The following is a 22,169-nucleotide window of genomic DNA, read 5'->3' on the forward strand; positions in this document are numbered from 1 at the left end:
TTCTATACTGGTGAAGTTGATTTTTTTTAACTCAAGAATAAGAATTTGCATTTGTGCCTATTAAATTTCATCTCATTTGGCACAGGTTTTATATCCTTTAAGATCTTTTCTGGACCTAACTCTGTCATACACCATGTTAGGTATCTTGTGATTTCAAACCCCACCTCACACTTATGTGTGTTACATTGGGCAAGTCGCAGCTGTCAGCCTCAGTTTCCTCATCTGTAAAATGAAAAGGTTGACCTCTACAATCTCTTCCAAATCCGAATTTATAATCCTATGATCCCTCCAAGCCTGGTATCATTTACAGATTTGCAAAGCATGTCACCTACACCTTTATCCAACGTAATAATAAAAACGTTGATCATCGTGGATACAAGAATAGCTCCCAAGGGATAAATCCCATTAAAGATCAAATTTACACTGGATATGGGGTCCAAATATAAAAGTTCTAATTGTTGTTCTGCCTATAATTTAACCTTTTTGTTAACTGATTCCCTATGTGTAATATATGGGAGACTAAAAGATTCCTGATTTTTTTCCAAGAAAAGTACTTTATTTATCTAGATTAGGCTAATGGGAAGGACTAGATAAGAGAAAAGGATGTTTAAACTTAACCATTTCTTCTCAATATGTCATCTTTATAGAAAGATCTATTTAATATATAGGTTAAAAAGAGGCCCAATCAAAGCAGCATTCTATAGTATATAATAATAGCTAATAATAGGTATATATGTAGTATATATATGTATATATATGTATATGTACATACACATATATACTATATGTAGTATGTATGTGATATATACTATGTAGCATATGTAGTGTATATTATATATATAATAGCTAATAACGTTTATTAAACACTTTAAACACATTATCTGATTTTATTGATCAATCAATAAATGAGCATTTATTAATCCCTTTCTAAATACTAGGCACTGGGCTAAGTGCAAGAGATATAAAAGCAGAAGACAAATAGTCCCTGCCCTCAAGTTGCTTCTGCTCTAAGAGGGAGGTAGACAATATGTACATATATAATTTTGAGAAAGAAGAACATGGACTGCTGGGGGTATCAGGAAAAGCTTCAGGTAGAAAGTTGGACTTGAGTTTAGAAGAAGCCTGAGGATCTCGAGAGAGAGGTAAGGAGGGGAGGTGTTCCAGGCACGTGGGACAACACGTACTAAGATACAAAAATGGACATTGCGTGTGCAGAATGACAAAGTCAGTATGGCTGAACCATAAAGTTCATGGAACGGAATATTTTGTAAGAAGACTAGAAAGGTATGAAGGGGCCAGGTTGTGAAAAGTCATTTAAAATGCCAAACAGAGGATGTAATAAGGAAATAGGGAGCCACTAGAGTTTATTGGGGAGGTAGGAGCACAGAGGGGAAGAGTGGTTAAAGAGGGTAAAAGGAACATGGCCAAACCCGAATTTTAGAAAAATCATTTGATGTCTGTGTGCAGGATGGATTGGAATAAAGAGAAGACTGAGGTAATGAAGAAAATAAGACACTATTGCAGTAGTCTGGACAAATAATAATGATGAGGGCCTGAATTAGGATGGTGACTGCATGAGTAAAGAAGAGAGATGTGCAAGAGACGTTGTAAAAATAGAAAACTACAAGATCGGGCAACCGACTCTCCATGTAGGGTGAGGGAGAGTGAATGCAACACCAGGTTTTTTAACCAGAAGGACCACGATTCCCTCAAACAAGGAAGTTTGGAAGAAGGGTGGGTTTGGGAGGAAAGATAATGAGTTTTATACTGGGAAGATAAGGAGATATAAGGACATCTAATTTAAAATGTCTAGTAGGGTAATTCATGACAACACCCTGGGAGACAGCTGCTATTAACAGCCTCGTTTTACTGATGAATAAGAAAGAAGGCTCTTTGGATTTGGAGTCAGAAGACATAGGCCCGTATTCCATTCTTAGCTACTTACAGCCTGTGTGACATCAGGCTAGTCACTTTGACTCTCTGGAGGCCAAGTGAGGGGGTGGATGTAGATCAGGGGTGGGGAACCTGAGGCCTGGAAGCCACATGTGGCCCTCTAGGTCCTCAAGTGCAACCCTTTGACTGAAGCCAAACTTCATAGAACAGGGATTTGTTCTGTGATGTGGCCTCCAGACCTCAGGTTCCCCACCCCTGACCTAGATAGTCCTTGAGGTTATTTCCAATGCTAAATCCTATGATCTAATGAACACAGCTATGGTGGCTGAAAGCTTTGGCCATAAGAGATGATAGGTGTTAACTTTAGAAATCTAGAGAGCTAAGTAATCGAGCAGAAACTATAACAGCATCAAAGTAAGAACAACTAAGACAATTCTGTTAAGTTACGGATCCTTGGAAACACACATATATAATTACCCAGCAGAGATGATCACTCCTATTTAGTACTACTAAAGTTTTAAGGAAAATCATAGCAGGAAAAAGTGTGTGTGTGTGCATGTGTATGTGTGTGTGTGTGTGTGTGTGTGCATGCGCGTGCACACACAGTGCTACACTTGTGCATAATTTTAAACAACTAATGACAATACCACACATGTATGGATAGGTACAGTCTTCAAGTTTACCCAAGAGTCTAAGTCAGAGATCAACAAATCAATTTAATTCAAACTACTCATCAGTTATAAAACCAGCATAAGTGATTTTTTTTCACTTAATTGACTATGAATAAATTATAAACAAATAAACTAGTTGTTTTAAGATAGTAAAAAAAATTGCAGGAAAATTAGATTGATTAGGCCTAGTGATCTATAAGTCATAATATTGTTGGGAAAACAGTATACATGGTGTTCCCAAAGTCTCGGGTCACCCTGTATGTAGTATGTCAAGGAAAAGACTGTCATTAAAGAAAAGAGAGACAATAAAAAGTATTAATGAATAGACATTTTTCACCAAAGGAAAGAAGTTCAAGATAGAACCAAAATTGCAGTATTTGAATAGCTATTAAAGATATCTGCTAATGAACTGAAAAATGGGCTTTATAATGAAGTGGAAAAATACTAATGAAACATATTTATTCAAAGACTAAGAGGATTAAAAGGAACCCCTGAAGGAACTTACAAAACCAGGAAAGTGAGCAAGGTTAGGGGCAGCCTAAAATTCAAAGCAAGTAAATGAAAACTACTTCCCCACAGTAATTTACTGGACTCTTAGGAACGGTCTAAGGAGCCTTCAATATCCCTTCCACATAGTATCCTATCTCCTCCAACCCCATTCTCCCTCCTACTGATCTCATAGGTCTGGAGATCTGTGACCAGGAAGGAGGATGAAAAGCAAACTAATCAGTGCAGGAGCTCAGTGATGGAGTTGATAACGAGGAGCAGACAGTATCTCACTAGCTAGAACAGTTAACAACAACAACAAAAGAATGAGATCTTAGACTTAAGAAAGGGGTAGAAGATGACATGGAAAATATTATACATCCATTATATTAAATTGAGGGTCTCTGCTTGCCAAGAATACAGCATTTAATTTTCAACACCTCATTTCAAAAGCTACAACGAGGGAGAATCTCTTTAAAAGGCCAACAGAAAGGGGCAGATGGAATGGAGGAAAAAGTTTAGGGCTGCTGCTTGTAGTTTGGAAAGAAGGCTAAGTAAAGAAGTGGTTTAGGTAGACAAAGTGAAAACTGAATCAGACTAGCTAGATTCTACGTTTTTATTTAGAGCAACATCAGAATATTTAATGAAGAGGCCGTGGATTTCAAAGTAAGCCAAGCATTGATCTACCTTTTAACTGGTCTAACTCACAAAAATCAGAGATAGGATCTCACAGACTCTAGAGTAGCATATTTCTGGTGTCTTCCTTCATTTTGGTTGGTCCAAAGAAATGGGGCAGAAAAACATACCCTGAATTAATGGAGTCAACAGGAAAGAATGAGATTCTATAACTTAATTTACAACATTAAATCTTGTTGGCACATTTCAGAAGTGATTAAAAATGAGTGACAAGAAAACTATGATAGCCTCTATGATCACTACCTAATTTAGACAAAACTACAGAAGTTTCATTATTATACTTCTGTTCACTGTCAGCTCGTGAGCTGAGGAGAAATGTGTGGAAAACCCTTCCCCATTGTAAAGCACTGTCCAAATGACCCAGTGCATTCTGGGCCTTTTTTTATGCCTTCCTCAGTTCCCTCTGGCAGAGGCCACTGACCATCTGTTTCAGCGTGGAGATCTCCTTGTCTCTGTGGGTGACTTGTACATGTCTTTTTGAGTAAATAAAATAAAGACCAGTATTACATTGTGGAAACATAATTTTTAAGGCATTATATACTGATTTTCCTGACACAACACGGAGATGATTCTGTTTCAAGACGGAAATCTCTAGAGAGGCCATAAATGCCAACTACTTTGTTTATTTGTCAGAAGACTCACAATGTATGGCCACCAAGATTTTTAAAAACACCTTAAGTGTAAAGGTTCAAAGACAACAGAGACCTAAATAAATGCTCCCCCCGCCCCCCCCCCAACTGATCATTAAACTGAATTTATTGTCCATCATTCTGGTAGGCAGTCTCCTTGGCTCAAGAATCTGGGACATCTACTCTTTCCCAGGCCTCCAAGTCCCAAGAGATCGGGATTTTGTTGAGACTGTCTCCTCAAATCAGCAGTGGCCCAGAGGGGGGTAAGAGGGGACATTGGGAAAAGGGCCAGAAAGAAAGCTTGGCCCTTTGATGAACGAGATAAGAACTGAGACAGGCTCCCCCTGCAGCCAGAGGTGGCAGGGGAGGATCCCTATGGGCAAGTGAATGCTTTCTCTCCCCCACCCCCTTCCCCTATTAAGTACCAGGCACTTCTCTTTCGAATCCCATCCCACTTCCAAGGCCCAGAGTAGTACAGGCTCTAGGAACTGCCTTCCATGCTCGGGTAGGTGGGGGAAAAAAAGACAGAGAAGAGCAGGAGTGAAAAAGAAAACCTCTAGTCTCATCACTTGCATGCTGCGGCGGGAGCCGCCAGCCCAACAGCCCGCACGAGTCTCAGCTCCGCAAATGTCACAGCTTCAAAGGGATCTTGCTCCTGTCCTGGGGCACTTAGCTAGCCAACTCGCGCTCGCTTGCAGCACGCCAGACCCTCCCACTCCTCCGCTCCCTCCTGGAGCGCTTGTCACCAGAGGGCGATTTAATTTAAGGGAAGGGGGAGGAGGAGGTACACTCAAAAAGGGACCTCTCGGCGCCTGGTCCCTCAAACCAGGAAATACAAAGGCTGTCTCACGTTCCCCCAAACACCTATCCTGCAGTGACCCGCGCCGTCTCTCCTGAACCGGAGCATAACACCTCCGCCCAAACACACACACACACACACACACACACACACACACACACACACACACAAATGTTTCTGCTACAGCCTAGAGGCTGGGCCATGGCTGAGCCTAGAACCAGGCCAGGCCAGACCTGGCAAGACCCAAACCGCCCCCTCACGCTCCCCCACGCACCCATCCCCTCATCTCCCTGGCCACCCCCTTCCCACCAACTCTCCAAAAACCGGTTCCTGTCTCCGTCCCCCAATCCATCAGAAGGAGGACAACAAAACACAGGAAGGGACAGGGCTTCAGGAGATGAGGGGGTAGGGGTGAGGTGGGGGTGGGAAGAGGGGGTGGGAAGAAGAGCCGCGCTTCACCCACCTTTGCCTGCCCCGGAGGTGCCCTCGTCGGCCTGGTTAAACTCGAAAAGGAAATCAAAGTCAAACTCCTGGTCTTCTTCCAGACCGGTCATGTCTGAATCTCTGGGGGAGAGAGACACCGCCTCCCCTTCTCTCCCGCCTCCCCCCCACTCTCTTTTCCTAAAGTTTGTAGTGCTGTTTGGGGTTGGGTTTTTTGGGGGGGGGTGGAAGGAGAAGGGGGTCTTATTGGCCTTCTGTCCTCCTTTCTTGCGGAGCAGCCCGAGGACCCTGACTAGCCAAGTGCAGACGCCTCCTGGACGACCACGGGAGCAAAGGGGAAGAAGGTGGAGTTGGAGCAGAGGAAGAGGAATGGGAGAGCAACTTTCTTCTTGCCCCCGATTCGGCAACTGCCTGCCTCTCACTTTCTAAACCTCCGGCAGCTTCTAAGTCCCTGGGACACCTGTTGATCCACTGCTAGGAGGGCCGGAGAGGGAGAGAAAGCCTTCCACTCTGCTCCGCTGTCCCCAGCAAGAAGGGTCGCTGGCCCAGGAAGGGTCAGGCTGGAGCAGTGAAGTTCCCCTCCGGGCCAGTCTCACCCTCTCTCGGCTCAGTCCTCTCTCTCTGGCTCTCCCACCCCCGCCTGTTCTTAGCAAAGTGGGTGTAATTCAATCGCTCGGGGCTGAAGGACCAGGTAGAGAGAGCTGAGCTCCGCTCCGCGGCTGCTACCGCCTCTGCTGCAGGCGTCCTCTTGGGCTGTAATGTGACTCTCACCCTGTACCGCTGTATCTCCCTCCCTTCTCTCCCCTCCCTCTCTCCCTCTGTTGATGTTTCCGGGTTTATATAAACAAGCTGCTCTGCAGTCCACCCGGCTTCCTTGTTTTAAAATAAACTCTCTACGTAAGTTAAAGCAAAAGCCCTTTTATTTTTTTTTTCCCTTGCTATCTTTTGACACGGCTGGCCTCCCCCTTCCCCACAGTGAATAGGGAATAGGATGGTGAGGAGAGAGGCGGGTGTGTGTGTGTGTGTGTGTGTGTGTGTGTGTGTGTTCATCTCTCATCTCCCCTCATGGCCTTTCCAAACTTCTGAATTCCAGATAACTACGTGACTTCTATTCCAGTACCCCCTCCCCTACACACACACACACACACACACACACACACACACACACACACACACTAGCTTAAGCAAAACTGAAAAGAAGTTGTAGGACCACACAACACACACACATCCCCTTCACTCTCCCCAAAATAAACAATGCCCCGAAACTTTAGGCTCCCTTTAGACCCGCTGCGACACAAACTTCACTGTGAAATATACCTTCCATCTCTAACTCTTTTAATCTAAAGACCGGGCTGATAAAACTGGGGACCTCTCTGGACCAGTACCACCACATGACTGATGCTTATTAACTACAAATCATGAAGTTTGGAAGACAGAAGAAAGGAATCCTAGAGGGAGACGGGGCACATATCATCAGTCGAAATGACAACGCATATTACCTCAGTTTCAAGTTGTAGAACCAAACACTACCCTTTTCCCCTTGGCTAAGTTATTCTGACGCAGTCCAATGCCCTTCCCAATAGTCCAAGAGCCATAATTTCCCAGTGTGTATTGGAAGCGGAAAAAGAGAACCGGTGGTGACTTGACTGAAAGAGCTTCTGTAGGCCAATATATGTCCGGGTTACAATCCAATTTACTAGCATGTAGTTTTGTTTCTAAACAAACCTATGACAAAATGCACTTCAAAGTACTGAATTAGTCTGAAGAGATGATACTGATGAGAATTACGATGAGGATAATAGCAGCGGAACCTATCTGATGCCTAAACTAACTCATCAAAGCCAGAGAGATGTAAAAATGGATTAGCGTATGCCTGTGTGAAAGTTGTTCTGATCACTGAAGAGTTCTGTGTAGTTTCGATAAAGTGAAGCTCAACAAAGATGAAAAAAGATAGCGTGTTCCTACCCCCTTTAAAAACACCTAACCTAGGGCTACTAAAGGCTGTTCTTTAAATCCAGGGTTTTGAAAAGTCGGTAGTAAGGACTATAATTCACCTTGTCTCCTTGGAGTAAGTCTACTTACATCTCTAGCTAGCTCTGGAATCTACTACATGCAAATATTTTCAATGGCCCAGAAGCCAGGTCTAAGCTGAACTTGTAGATCTCCCAGAGTTTAAGGCTGGGTTTCAAAGGAATACTTTTTCCAAGTAGTTATGGAAGATCCTTGCAACTTAGAATCATAAACTTAGGGAATACCATTTTCCAGGCCCCATGGCTAAAAGAATTATCAGGAAGTGCCAGGAAAATCTAGCTTTTTCCATGAGGATGGATTATGTATTTTCTCTTTTTTCTTTTCATAATTAAGTACCGTATTGCTTACAAATTGTCTATTAAGCTTTACACAAGGCTGGCACACATCTGCCCTTGGTTTTGCTTCGGGCATTTTACTTACAGGCTGATGTTTAACTTGTGGTAACCATTGACTTGTGTTAGCATTGTTCAGACCATCCCCCTTCTTAAAAAAAAAAAAAGTAAGTGACACATTCTTTCTTTTCAGTGATAACTCCAAAGTTTAGAAGATTTTTTCTGTGTCTGTGTGGGTCTTTGTGATGTATCCACTGGTGAGCAATTCTGTGAATTCTTTGTAGTATTTCTTTTTTTCTTTTTAATCTTACTTTGCTCCCAGCTGTTGTTCTAACTTTCAGGACTGAATCACCAGTGTATGTAAAGGCCTTGGCACCCAATTAAAACCACCATCTGGAATAGCAGGGGAATGAAAGATCATGGAGGTAAATTAATGGTGAGGAGGGTCTGAGAGACACAAAAGAAAGACCAGGGACAGTGGTATGGGTATCATGTGCCACTCTAAAGGCTAATAAAAATGAATCTTACTTTTAACACTGGGGGATTCGTTGACCCTGCCATTTGGTGAGAGGCACCAAAAAAACAGGATACTTACCAGATGTTTTTCCTTCAGTGATCCTCAACTGCTGATTTTCTCCAGTGATAAACTCCATTCTAGTCTGGCCTGATTTATTTTCTAATAACAATCCCCTGTTAAAGAGGTATGGTAGTGAGTTTGGTGGGTTTTTATTGTTGTTTGGGGCTCTTTTTAAAGAATTTTTGAATAGAGGATCTGACTTCTTTTGAAAAATCCATTCTCACACACACATGAACACACACACTTCAGCTCCTTATTATCTGTTTGAACTGTGTCCACCAAAGTCATGTCCTAGGCTTCTCCAGAGATGATAAACTTACCTACCTCCTTCTACACCCGTAGGTTACCACCTGATTTCATCACTCCCTAACTTACAGGAAAACAAGAATACTTGTTTACCCAGTGGCCAGATACACTAATTTCCAATCTAGTTTCACCTCCCTATACAATGAAAAAACAGAAAAATGTGGGGCAAGCCTGGAAAATACCCTCTCTCTATTCTTTGCCAGTACCATATTCCGGTCTAGCTACCACATGTGCCTTGCATCTTCCAAATGGTTCAGAGTGATTTGGCTGGGGTTTGATTTGCCCATTCAGCAGATATTAGTGTCTCCATTGAAATGTTTAGCTTGGCCCACTTCCTCACTGAAGCTATGTGATGTTAATAGGATACAAAGCTCAAGTGTTGGGATGTGATAAGGCTAGGTACAAGCCTATGCCATTTACGAATCTGGGTTAGAAAACAACTCCATTAAACTAAGTGGTGGAAGAACACAGAAAGCTTTGTTTGGTTTAGTTCTTTAGAACCCTTGGGGTGTTCTGTGGGATGGAGAAACTTCTTGAATGGGTGAGTACCTGCAGGGCCTAAAAGGACTAGTTCTCCATATTCCCCATACTTTGAAAATCAGCCACAACACTTTCGGGAACAACAGTTTTTAATGAGCTTCAACCCAGATGCTTCTAGACTTTTGGGAGATGCCAAAGAATCATTGAGATGCTCTGTGACCATCTGATGTTTTAATCACTCTTTCCATCAGAAATGAGTAATGGAATAGTCTCTGTATTTTATACTAGCGCATAAAATAGTATCTTTTCTTCACCCAGAATCGTCAGGCAGTGGTAGACCTTAATTTACAAGGAACAATTCGCTCCTTGAAGAATTTGCCTGTGTATTTAGATCATACTTTCTGGTTGGCCTAATTTTTAGTCCCTCTGAAATATATCAACACTCATTTATTCAAGCTAATTAATGAAGATAGCTTGTGGTGTTTTAGTAAAGGTATTTACAAAATTGTTTTCCTAACTAGAAAATCATAAAAACCTCTCCTTTTAAAAGTTCACTTTTTCCTTGTGAAAGATGTTTACTTATTAGAGGATGGAATACTGAAAGTTTGTTTTGAATAAAGTGAAACCTAGACTGTATTATGGCTGTATTATGTCCAACATCCATAAGAACTGGGTAGGAAGCACTTTCAAACAGATGTGTTCTAAGCTCCCCAAAACTTTCCTATTGACAAAAATCCCTTCTTGAACATTTTAGAAGACTTTTGTAAAAGAACAGAAAACGTGAGCAAGCCCTAGATAATATGCTGCAAACACTGAAAAATATTGATTAATAATACTTATACAGAGTTGGACATATTTATACTTATATGGAGTCATTCGTTTAAAATTGGGGAGTAATAGGGTAATTCCAAGGGCAAAGGCCTTTAAAACCGGCAATATTTGCAAACAGATGTACTACGCATAGTGGTAATGATATTTGAAAATAATAAAATCAAAGCATTTCATTTATACTCCAGGTCACTAGTGTTTGGCCCTTGGGATAAAAAGAAGCAATCACTCATTTGACAGGAAAGACTTGCTTTTTAAAAACAATTTAAGCAAAGTACAGTGGTTGTGTTTAAGTAGCTTAGAAACTGATAAGTAATCACCAGTTTATACTATCCAATTAACATTTCAAAAGCATGATATTAAACATCCGTTACTAGATTGTTGTCAAATAACTTATTCTGAAGACTACTCTAGGCAGGATTTTTTTTCCTTTTTTTTTTTTTAAAGGGGAGAGGAGGCGGATTTGGAGTGGAACAAGTAAACTGTGGCCAAAATTTTGAGCACAGAAGTTATGAATTACAACTCAAAGCTACAAATTCAGGAGAATCCCATAATTAATTTAACCTAATTAGTGGTTACTTGATAGGAAATTAAAAACTACTTTCCAGGTGTCAATGCCCACTCTCCATTTCAAAGGCTTGCGGGTGATTTTCCCCACAATAAAAAAGAGCATAAATGAACTTGGCTGACACCTTTCGAACTATTTTGCAACATTTTCTGAAATGATTTTCTAATTTTTGTAAGAATAAAGTGGTTTTAATTAGAGGGTAACAGGTTTTATTATATTTCATCATGTCATGAGCCAGATGTGCCTGTCATTGTCCCTCACATTTAGTGGCTTAACTGGACACAACAAGCTACATTCAATCCGCAAAGTGCAACTTGTAGACATTCGTATAAAACACTTAGGATAGAGAAAGGCCACAGTGTTCGCAAATTTAAGGGTTCTGCTTACTCTAAATCAAGCATCCCCAAGGTTCGTCTCTCCTTTCTCAAAAAAGCAACCTTTCATCCTAAAGTAAAACGCATTGTTTTGTTTTGATGGCTCTTACCCCACAAAAGAAAAAAAAAAGGGCAAGCACGACTATTGCATTTTTCCCCTGAGTTTTCTACGGTCTCAGTCCAATTTAAGCATCCAGAAGTGAAGGCCAAGTTCGTGCAGTCAGCGCAAGAGGAAGAGGAGACACCTATTGGCAAGAAGTCGCATTCAAAATCAAGTCTGCTTCGGGGAAACACCAGGGGGACACCGCTTCCCAATCACTGCAGCCAGCCAACGCCAGCAGCTCCGTCAAAGTCCGTGCGCCTCCTTCTCCAGCCTCAGTGCGCCCCGGGTGCCCCTAGCCTTCTCGACAAAGTTACCTCCGTTCTCCTGCCCATCACCTACCCATCTACCCTCAGCGCTCCCCCAATCCCCAATCTAGACCCTCGAACGCTTCGGTATTCCTCTACCCCGCCCTCCAGAAGCTCCAGAATTCTGACACAAGCAGGAGAGAATAGGCAAAGTTATGTATATCAAATAAAGAATGGGAGGAGAGGGGAGAGGAGGGGAGGGGGAGAGACAGAAACCGATGAATTTACCTTCTTCAGCTGATTTCATTGTGGTGGCAGCCGCGGTGAAAGGGCAAGAGGGCGACTGCAAATCCACCAAAGTTTCTCTCCCGCAAGCTGGAGCCGGAGGTCCAAATGGAAACTTGGAAGACGCTGGAAAGCTGGTGCTTGGCATCCACTCGGCAGCGGTGTGAGGAGGTGGTGGGTCTCCAATCTCTCGCTCGCTCGCTCTTTCTCTCTCTCTCGGTCTCGCTCGCTCTCTGCGCTCCCTTCCCTCCCGCCCACCCGCTCTCCCTCCCGCCGGTTCTTCCTCCCTTCTGCCGGTCCCCTTTTCCCCAATGCTTCTCTCACTCACTTTCTGTCTCTCCCCTTTACCCCGCACTCCCCTAGGCTGTCTGCTTTTTTCCCTCTTTTTCCCCCTTGTAATGTGGGGAACAACTGGAGTTTGTGTCTTCCAAGTGGAAACTCAAACGCTTTCCACCTACGGAAAGGGGGAAAAAAACCCTTAAGCTAATAGCAGCCTTCCCCAGTGAAATGTCATTGAGGTGCGTGTATGTGCGCGCCTGGGTTGTTAAGAGCACCAACTAGCGCTGTTGCTGCTGCTGCTGCTGTTGCTGCAGTCCTGATTAAGAGAGGGAGGGGGGAGAGAGCACTTGGGAAGTTTATTCTTCTCTCTTTCTCTCTCTCTCCCCTCTCTTTCTTGCCCTCTCTCTCTCGCTTTTTCTTTCCCTATCTTATTCAGTGGTGTTTATTTTGCTCAGTGAGTTTGAAGAGTCTCTAAGTCTCTCTCTGACGCAGGGCAGCTCTCTCTGACTGCTGCCTTTTTAAAGCTGGAAAACACCCTCCCCGCCTCCTCTCCTCACACCCCCCTCCCCTCCCCGTGACATCACAATCCTGCCAGCTCCCCTCTTCGGCAGCAGTCTGCGAGGAGCCAGCAGGAGGCAAGAAAAGTCTTCGATACAAGAAGAAAAGTACTAGAGTCGTCCTCCTCTTCTTCCTTATCCACCTCTCCCCCTCCCCACACACCTCCTCACCCCCGCCACTGCCACCTTCGCCTGCTACTTCTTCTTGAAGCTGCTACTTGTGTCCTGCGGTTGCTTCACAAAGTCACATCTCTAATAAGCACATACATTAGCAAACTAATTAAAATCTTGAAAGTCTCCCTGTGTATATGTGAGTTCATATAAGCAGCGCACTTATTTAATGAAAGAAGAAGGAGGGAGGGGTGGAAGGGGAGGAGGATGGTTTTGCTGAGAGAGCCTTGCATGCTGAAGTCATTATGTAAAATAGCAGGCTTCCCCCACTGGAAATTTGGAAAAGAGCTTCAACTGGCAGGCAATAGAAAGGAAAATCCCATTCCGTTAAATTACTAACAGACTTGATGGATTTGATTTCAATCGCCGAGATTTATTGTTATTATTATTATTATTTATGATGATGTAAATATCTCAGCAACAGTTTGCCCAATTGGTTGCTCTGCCCAGTAGTAAGGAGTGTAGGAGGGATCTGCCCAAATTTTCAAGCTACCTCTTTTTTCCACCCACCCCCATCCCTGTCCTGTGATCCAACCTTAGCCCATATAGGGCAGAGTGGTATTTTACAGGAGAAACTATGGAGATTTTAAATAAGTGTGTATAGCCTGCCTTAGGGGGTGGGGAAGAGATGAAGGGGGAGGGAGACGGAGAAAGGGAGAGAGGGAGGGAAGGAGGGGGAGAGAGAGAGAGAGAGAGAGAGAGAGAGAGAGAGAGAGAGAGAGAGAGAGAGAGAGGTTCCATTTCCCCCCAAACTTCTGCTAATTCAATTCCTTCTCACTTCTATGCTTCTCTTACTCCAACCCTTCTTCTCCATCTCCCCAGGCTCAGTTCAGTTGGCAAAAACGGGACCATATTTTCTTGTTGGATTTGGATAGAAGGAATTGGAGTGTTAGGGCGGTTAAAATGTCTGGTGTATAAAAAAATCATAAATCTATTGCACGACACCCTTATGTGGTTTAAAATAAACCCAACACAAGCAAAAGTCTGTCTGCTGCTGCTAGGGAATTGGAGGCCACTACTGATTCCTAGGGGCAGTTATTGTACTCCATAATTACTGAAAATATTCCACATCCAACCAACACTGACTAGGAAAGAGGAAAAAGTGTTTTCTTCAGAGCTTTTGATATGAGTAATGAGCTGTACACTGCAATACAGGTACAAATTTAAAAACTTCAACATTTTATTTTTCACCTTTTCAAATATAAATATAACATTTATTAGTTTAAGCCATTATTCCAACAGCCAATATCCATTACCTACAGTGACAAAAGTTAGATAAATGTGAAAATTCTTTATTTTAATAGTATGCATTATGTTTGATTGAAGGACTGCTAATGGATGTTGGAAAATAACATCATGCATAATGTCTTTTCTGTTCTTAGGGATTTACCTATATTGATTTTATTTTTGTTAATGGTATACATCATACAATATAAAACTTAATGAATATGTTCATTTCATATCAGATGTAAGTATCATTCCGGTATAATGAAGAGCAGTTTGCACAAGATTCTGCCCCTGGACTCTTCATCTTTGGCAGAATAGCCAGTGGAAAGATTTAATGCCACCGGGAGGCAGGCAAATCCCTAAGTGGCCAAATGGAATCAGCCGCTAGGGGGCAGTAGGGCAGCAAAACCTTCTTACCACCATCCCCTAAACATTAAATCCACTGGGATTTTCTACTGTTTGTCAGTGAGTCTTAGTGATAGCAGAGTGGTTTGAAAGATTTTGAATAGAGAGTTTCCATCTTCCTTCCCCTTCTCTCTCCTCTCTGTTCAACTCCCACAGTTAGCCCACTTGAGGGAAGGAGAAGCAAAAAGTCTGGAAGAAGGAAAGGTAAACATAACATTTATAAATCATTTTACATTTTTAAAAGCAGTCTCCTCCTTACAACGATATGAGGTAGAGGGTGAAAGAATTTTTTTTTTCAATTCATAGATGAGGAAACTAAGAAGTCCACCGACTTACTAACACGGCAGTTGCACAGCTAGTAAATTGTACTGGAATCCGTGCCTTCCGACTTTAAGTCCATGCCCTTTCCAGTGAATAGCAATAGCAATGATTATTCTTGAGGTCCCCATACTATGCTAATAGATGTCCTATAGCCTTTCTGGAGAGCAACTTCAGTCTCCCCGAGAAGGTCAGAAATAGTAAGGTGTTGTGTGTATAGTCTGTGTTTGCATTGTAGAGAAGGGGAGGTGCTGGATCTGAGACTGGGAAATGAGGTTTGGCAAATCCTCTTAAAAATATTTTCTGACACCCTTTCTCCGCCCTTTCCCACCCCTTCACCACTAGCTCCCACCCCTCCAACAACACACTTTGCTGAGCAGTGCCCATTTTATTGGGTTACAGAAAAGAGTTTCTTAATGCAGCGACAGTCACTTCCTAATCACAGAGGAGTTCCATCCTTGCAGGGTTAACTGTAGAAACACACACACACTCACTCAGTCATAGAGTCACATGAAAAGCAGCCCCAGCCTAGGTTCCCCACTTCCTTCTAACAAGGTGTCAGCATGGTCTCAGATTTAGGGGAGATCAGCCTTACCCTTTTTGTTGTTGGAAGAGGCTAGAGGGTAAGCAGATATTGAAAGGGTGAGAGCTGCTTTGTTGAGGTTTTTAGTGTTTTGGTAAAAAAAAACAAAACCAAATTAATAAATAATTTAAAAAAAAAAACTTTCTTTTCCTGTCTGCTCTCAATGCTTTCCTTTCTCCCTCTCTCTCTCCTCCTCCTCTTGAAATGACGGAATCCCCAGTCTGTTTCCTTCTGTTTAATGCCGTTGCCGGGACCACAGTGGCACAAGTCCAAGTCAGAGGGAGTTTTCGAAGTCAGCGGCGGCGCGGCAGCGGCAGCGGCAGCAGCGGCAGCGGCAGCAGCAGCAACGGCGACGCTTCAGGCTCCGCAGCCAGTTAACCTTGACCGCCTGGTTTCCAGTCCAGAGCACAGTGTATAGGCCTCAGCTGCAGACGATCTTTCCTTTGCACCCAACCTGGGCCTCCGCCTTGGCCTTTCACTGCCATATTGAGAAGAGTATTCTTCCTCCTCTTCCCAGGACTACTGCTCCCTCCTCTTCCCTTTTTCCTCTCCTCCTCCTCCTCCTCCTTCTCCCGGCTTCTTGCAGTTTGTTTATAGCTGCTACTAGGAGAGACCGTTACACGGATTTTATTTTAAGAATTGGTGATGACTAACGAAGTTAAAAGGAGCTTAGGACAGAAAACAAGGCTATTTTTAGATTACTGTTGTTTCAATGGATTATTGTAGCAAATACACCCATAGAAGCTTAAGCATTTTTAAAGTCCTTTCGGATGCCAAGGCCTTTGCCCCGCAGCACCACTTAGATATCCACCCGGTCCAGCTTTCTTCTACGGATTTCTGTAGTCATGGTTTCATTATTTTCCTAAATCAGATGTTGAAGCCCTTGTGCATAATTGCTATGACTACAGTCACTTTTAATGAATTGGGTGTTTCCAATACACAAAGCTAGTTATTTCCCAAGGATCAGGAAAACCTGAGGATTTTCTAAAGTACTCCTTGTGACCTTTAGCCTTGGCTTGCTCTAGGAAAATGTGCCTGGTACTCTTTTGCTCTCATATTGGAAGCCCCTCCCTATATTCATTTTGACTTCTCGCCACACACATATGGCAGAAGTCATCCATCTCAAGATGTTTCTCTTAATTTCTTTACTTTTTTAAAGTTCAACTTGAAGATAAATAGTGGAAAAAAAGCTGCCATGGTTAAGAATGCATGTTAAGGTGTTTGGGGTGGTTTGGGTTTTGGGTTGTTTTGGTTTTTTTTTTGCATTGTTTTTAGTCATGTTTCGTCATATGCAAGTGAACCGTGTAAGGCATTTACCCTATCCAGGTGAACTTCACACTCGTTCTACTTGTTGTACATCCTCTTTTTAGATTCATCTAATGTCCTCATTACACAAAAATTTTTTGATTCTGTTATACTATATGTTTTTTTCTTGGCTAGTTCAAAATTCAGAGTCAGAACAATGGACAATGAGTGTCTTCCAAACTTTTTACACCAAGGAATTCTCAGTTATCTTCCTTTGTTCCATGGAATGCCTTTTGATTTAGATGATCAACTTTTCCTTCCTTGCTTATCCTCACAGCCTCTACATGTGTGTGTGCTTGTGTGTGTGTGTGTGTGTGTAAGCTTCTTAACAATTCCAAGCTTTCCTTTCCTTTTTTTAATTTCCTCTTTATTCTACAAATGTGTACACACCTCTATACCTTTTACCTTCAGAATGTCATTCAGTTCTTCCTGCTTATCCATCTGTTCTCAATTCAACTACACCAGCTACAGAATTTTATAGTGTCTTATGCCTTATACACACACACACACACACACACACACACACACACACACACACGTTGCCCAGGAATGCCTGGAAAATACATTGAGGAAAGAGTTATAACAACTGGGCCCCTAAGTCTCTATGAACTGTGGTTCAAGAGCCCCCATGCTACCTTTCCCATATTCAGTATTGTTCTAGGTAGCCATTTAAGCAAATCACAGTCTATTTCTCCAAACAGTAGCATTCTCTCTATTGGCCGACCTTCCAAGAGTCACTAACCCAATAGCAAAACCATTTAATTAAGACAGAGAAAAGTAATACAAGAGAATTAAGTAGTAGGGTCATTCTCTGTCCCCTCATATATAAAAGGATACAACTCCTCAGTCCTAAAGAGACAGATATAACTTTACTAGGCTTGGGGGAGAATTAAAAGAGAATGGGAACCAGAGAGCAGCTAGATGGCCCAGTAGATAAAGTGCCAGGCCCGTGAGGAAGACTTCCTGAGTTCAAGTCTGGCCATAGACACTTACTAGCTATGTGATTCAGGGCAAGTCAGTTAACCCTGTTTGCCTCAGTTTCCTCATCTGTGAGGAAATGAGCAGGAGAAGGAAATGGCAAAGCACTCCAGTATCTTTGCCAAGAAAACCCCAAACGGGGTCATGAAGAGTTGGGCATGACTGAAAACAACTGAACAACAACAACGGGGAACCTGACCTTTGGTGCTCAGTGCATAGGAGAGTGGGGTGAGGGAATATTTAATTGCATCCTTCCTCAACTGTCTTCTCTCAGGCTCTTCTCAGTGACTGGAATGACTATCTGCTAACTTTTTGGAGCAGTCTGGGATCTGTTGAAGCCTCTCAGCTTGGCTTTAGAGACATCAGAATTTCACTGGATTCAGAGCTCCAGTGGCAATGCCAGGCCACAGATTTCTCTTTCTCTGCTTTCTGAATGACATCTCATGGCCATCTAGAACACTCCAAGACACCAAGGATGCTGTTTGTTTGCCTCTCTGTGCCATTTCCTATTTCTTACTGGGTGGCCCAGGTGTTAGAGTGCTGGACTTGGAGTCAGGAAGCCCTGAATTCAAATTCTGCCTTAGACATTTACTAGCTATGCTTCCCTAGGCTCACTTAGCCTCTCAGCTTTTGTTTTGTCATCTATAAAATGAGAATAATAACATGTACCTTAAAGAGTCATCATGAAGATCAAATGAGATCATGTCTGTAAAGTGCTTTGCAAAGTACTGTATAATTCTGGCTCTTTGTTGTTGTTACTTCTTCTTCTTCTTTTCCCTTTGGCTCCTCCCTTTCCCCCTCCCCAAATTCATGGTTCCTGATTTAATTCCCATGTCTAGATGCACAGTGCTCATAGAAGTATAATCTAGAACACTCTACAATGAATGGCACCTCTTCAGTACCATTTGGCTATATGTGTCTGCATACGTGTGTGTGTGTGTGTGTGTGTATGTGTGTGTATTATATAGATCTATATCATGTTTAATCTAAAGTCAGAAAGGCCTGAATTCAAATACTGCCTTAGAAGCTTACTAGCTTCCTGATGCTGGGCAAGTCCCCTGAGTACTTCCAACCTCAGTTTCTTCATCTGGTAAATGGAAATAATACCTTACCTTACACGTTGTTGTAAAGCTCAAATGAGATAAGGTATGCTATTTTCCATCTGGGATGCTGAAGCCATGCTGGAGAGTACCTTTAAGGGTAGAGCAATCTGTGACCATGTTACACAGTAATATATATTTTGTAGAGAATAAAATTAATTTGATCAACCAGAAATATAGCTTTGGCAATATATTGGGTATTTGGATGAGAAGGGAAATGACTGTGGTCTTCAAATATCTGATGCCCCATTGTGGGGAAGAGGGACTGTATTAGTTTCTTCATACATATACAGAGAACGATTGGTAGAATCATGTAACATACTATATAAAAGAATTATCAATCAATCCTACCTTCTAGGTCCTGACCATATTTCATCTATATAATAAATCTGCAAAGTAAAGTAGATGAAATATTAAATAAGGGATAATTGCTAAATAAAACAAGAATATTCAACCTCTTTTGACAGCCAGTATTTCAAACTAGGGATTGCATTGCATTGTTGTGGGTATACTCTCTGCCAACACATCAAAGCCCCTCTATGCCTTCACAGACTGTCTTCTGAGATTTGGCGAACCAAAACACTCCTCATCTGATGGCCAGCCCTGCTGATGAGGCTCTCTTGGTGATGTGTCTCTCTGCACATCTGCCACAGTGGCAGAATTCATTACCTGATCTGCATTCTAAGCGTGTGCAGCTTCACACTTTAATGTTCACAGCTTTAATGTTCAATGGGGAAAATTAACTCAGGTCAATTTACAGAATAAACTGATAAAAAGAACAGAGTGGAAGCAGTAACACACTAACATACAACAAGAGGGATAGATGGATGGATGGATGAATGGATGGCTAGATGGATGGATGGACGGATGGATGAATGAATGAATAAGTATCCAACAAGTGCTTGCTACAAGCCAAACACTGTGCAAAGTGTAAATACAAAAGAGAGACAGTCTCTGTCCTCTAGAAACTTATATTCTAATGGGGAAGACAACACAGGGGAGTGATGGCCAAGGAAAAGAGTTTTGATGTGGAAAGTCAGGAGGAGGGCCAACAAGTAAAGCTATGGTGCAGAGATTGGCATAATCTCTCCTGGAGCAGCGGAAGCATTGACTTCACTACTATTCCAAAATAAGAGATGGAAGGAGTGTGGGGAATAGGATGCAGCTGTGGGTACAAGGAATGACTCTTTGGTTTCACTGTCCCATCATCCTCCCCATGGTGCCCACAGAAAACACTTAAAGCTTAGGTTTTGGTTCATGTCTATCTTCTCTCTAAAGGGAAAGTATGTAAAGGTACTAAAAATACAGTGTAAAGCAGGCATGAGGGGGCTCCACTCAAAAGAAATGCTTAATACAAAGATTCCCAAGTGTGCATTGACAAAAGGCTTAAAACAGGATACAGTAACTTGTTACTACCATTATACTCTCCAGGGGGTTAATATCTAAAGAACTAAAACATGATGCAGTTTGCAAGTCAGTCAAATAGGTGTTTTATATTTTATCTTGGTTGTATGCTGTCCAGCAATTCCATCCAGGATGGTGATATGCTGGTAAATATTTAACAACCAGTTCTCTGAAAAAAAAAAATTCCTAACACACTTCTAAGTTTAGTCTGTATTAGTAATATTTTCTTCATCACTTTCTTAGTCTAGGCAATCAACAAAACAATAAACAGAGCCCTGGTTTGTAGCCTTCATTGTTTTTGGAGGTGTAAATGTTCACACTGAAAACTTAATAATTGGCTCCAGCACACCACTGCTTCAGGCCCATGTCTTCTAATAGGCCAGGCCAGATGTTGGGTTCAGACTCTGGCCTATGGCCATCTTCTCCCACAAGCACTATGGTGGATATAAAGAAGGCACCTTTTACACTGTCTGAGGACCTAGGATCTCCAGACCTCTGGAACTTACAAGATGTCTCCCAAGAGTGGAAATGTCCACCTCAAGGTCAGCGCTCAGTGACCTACAATAAGGTAATGCAACACAAAGCAGAGGAGGTAGCAAAGGACCCGAGGCTTAGGGTCAGGTTCATCCAGGTAGCCCATATGTGAACATTTCACCATTTCTGCTTGGGTCAGGGAGAAGGGACACCCACAGGAAGCCCAAGGATAGAAGTTTGCCAGGATAAAGGTGGGTGATGAAAGATACAGTCACTTCCTTTTTAAAGTGCACTGAGTGAGCCACTCATCCTGGCTTAGTGATCAATCTTATCTGACATAGCTTTGACACCATCTTTTGCTCCTTCTGCTGGGTAACACAGAATTTGCTTCATCATCCCTAAATCAGTGAGTTCTTCAGAGGTAAACATATTTACCTGGAAGTAGCTAGGATGACTCTGTCCACATTCCATGGGATGACACTTATGGACCCATACCCATGCATACTCCCCACTATACTTATGTAGAAAGAGAAGAAGGGAAGGCCTATCAAAGAGATGTGAAATCCTTGTGATGTTGAAAGTGTGTTTTCTCACAGGAAAAAGGGAGGGAAATATTAGTTGAACTTAAATCTCTCAGTCTCATTTCTTAATAAGGCACCCCATAGAATCTGAGCCTCCTCTGCAAAGACTTTAAAAAGAAATGGATTACATTTGACCAGGGCATTTCTTTGGCCGTTTGTGAGGCAGGTAGGAGACCTGGTGGCTTTGTCCATCACCCTCTCTTCTCTTTCTCAAGTCCACACAAGGAAAGTAGCCCAGAAACCAATAACCTACTAATGCATTTACTGAGTCATGTTAAGTCCATGTTAATCTGGGTCTCTTAGGATTTTCTCTAGGCTGTATGCCTTCCATTGGGAAATGAAATGTAATTCAGAGACAACACCAGCATCATGTGGAGTGAAGAAACCAGAGAGCATCACTCTGGGAATTTAGACAGGACTTAACTGTATTTAACTCTACATGGAAAAAGTATTTAAATATTTAAATTATATTAAATATAGTTAACTGAATATTTAAGTCTTAGACACCATAGTGAGGGAAGGACATTGATAAACTAGAAAGCAATCAGAGGAGAACAACAAGGGCAGTGAAGGGTCTTGAGCCTATGTCATTTGAAACTTACTTGGAGGAAATAGGGAAGTTTAGCCTGGAGAAGAGAAGACTTGGACAAGGAGGTCAGGAGTTGGGGCAGAAGACACAATAGATGTTTTCAAATACGTGAAGGGCTGTTAAGTAAAGGAGAGATGAGGCCAGTTCTGCCTGGCCCCAGAGGGCAGAAGAAGGAACAATGGGAAAGATTTGCAAAGAGAACCCTTCAGGCAGGAAATCAGGAAAAACTTCCTACCAAGAAGAGATGTCCACAAGTGGAAGGGGCTACCCTGGGAGATAGTGAGTTCCCTCTCATCGGAGGAGGTCTTCATGCAAAGGCCCTATGAGCACTTATCTAGGGTGTTCTACTTTTGGGTCTGGGTTTGACTAGATAAGGCCTGCACAACATACGGCCCAAGGGCTGCTTGCAGCCCACCAAAGGGTTTTGGGCAGCCCTTGGGAAATGTAGAGGATG

At 42.5% G+C, this 22,169-nt stretch overlaps 1 protein-coding gene across 4 annotated transcripts in view; it reads right to left on the reverse strand.

Annotated features, from left to right (window-relative positions):
* Window positions 1-11,923, reverse strand: part of NFATC1 (nuclear factor of activated T cells 1) — a 209,118-nt gene extending 197,195 nt beyond the window's left edge. For 3 of the 4 annotated variants that reach the window (XM_036762437.1, XM_036762425.1, XM_036762448.1), the window contains exon 1: window positions 11,748-11,923. In XM_036762437.1, coding sequence (XP_036618332.1) covers window positions 11,748-11,892 — 145 coding nt within the window. In that variant the 5' untranslated portion in view covers window positions 11,893-11,923. Of the gene's footprint in view, window positions 1-5,637; window positions 6,359-11,747 lie in introns of those variants that run through there. The other variant, XM_036762433.1, reaches the window with a different exon arrangement.
* Window positions 11,924-22,169: the final 10,246 nt, after the last annotated feature.

This window comes from Trichosurus vulpecula, chromosome 1 (genome assembly GCF_011100635.1).
Source record: "Trichosurus vulpecula isolate mTriVul1 chromosome 1, mTriVul1.pri, whole genome shotgun sequence".
Taxonomy (NCBI): domain Eukaryota; kingdom Metazoa; phylum Chordata; class Mammalia; order Diprotodontia; family Phalangeridae; genus Trichosurus; species Trichosurus vulpecula.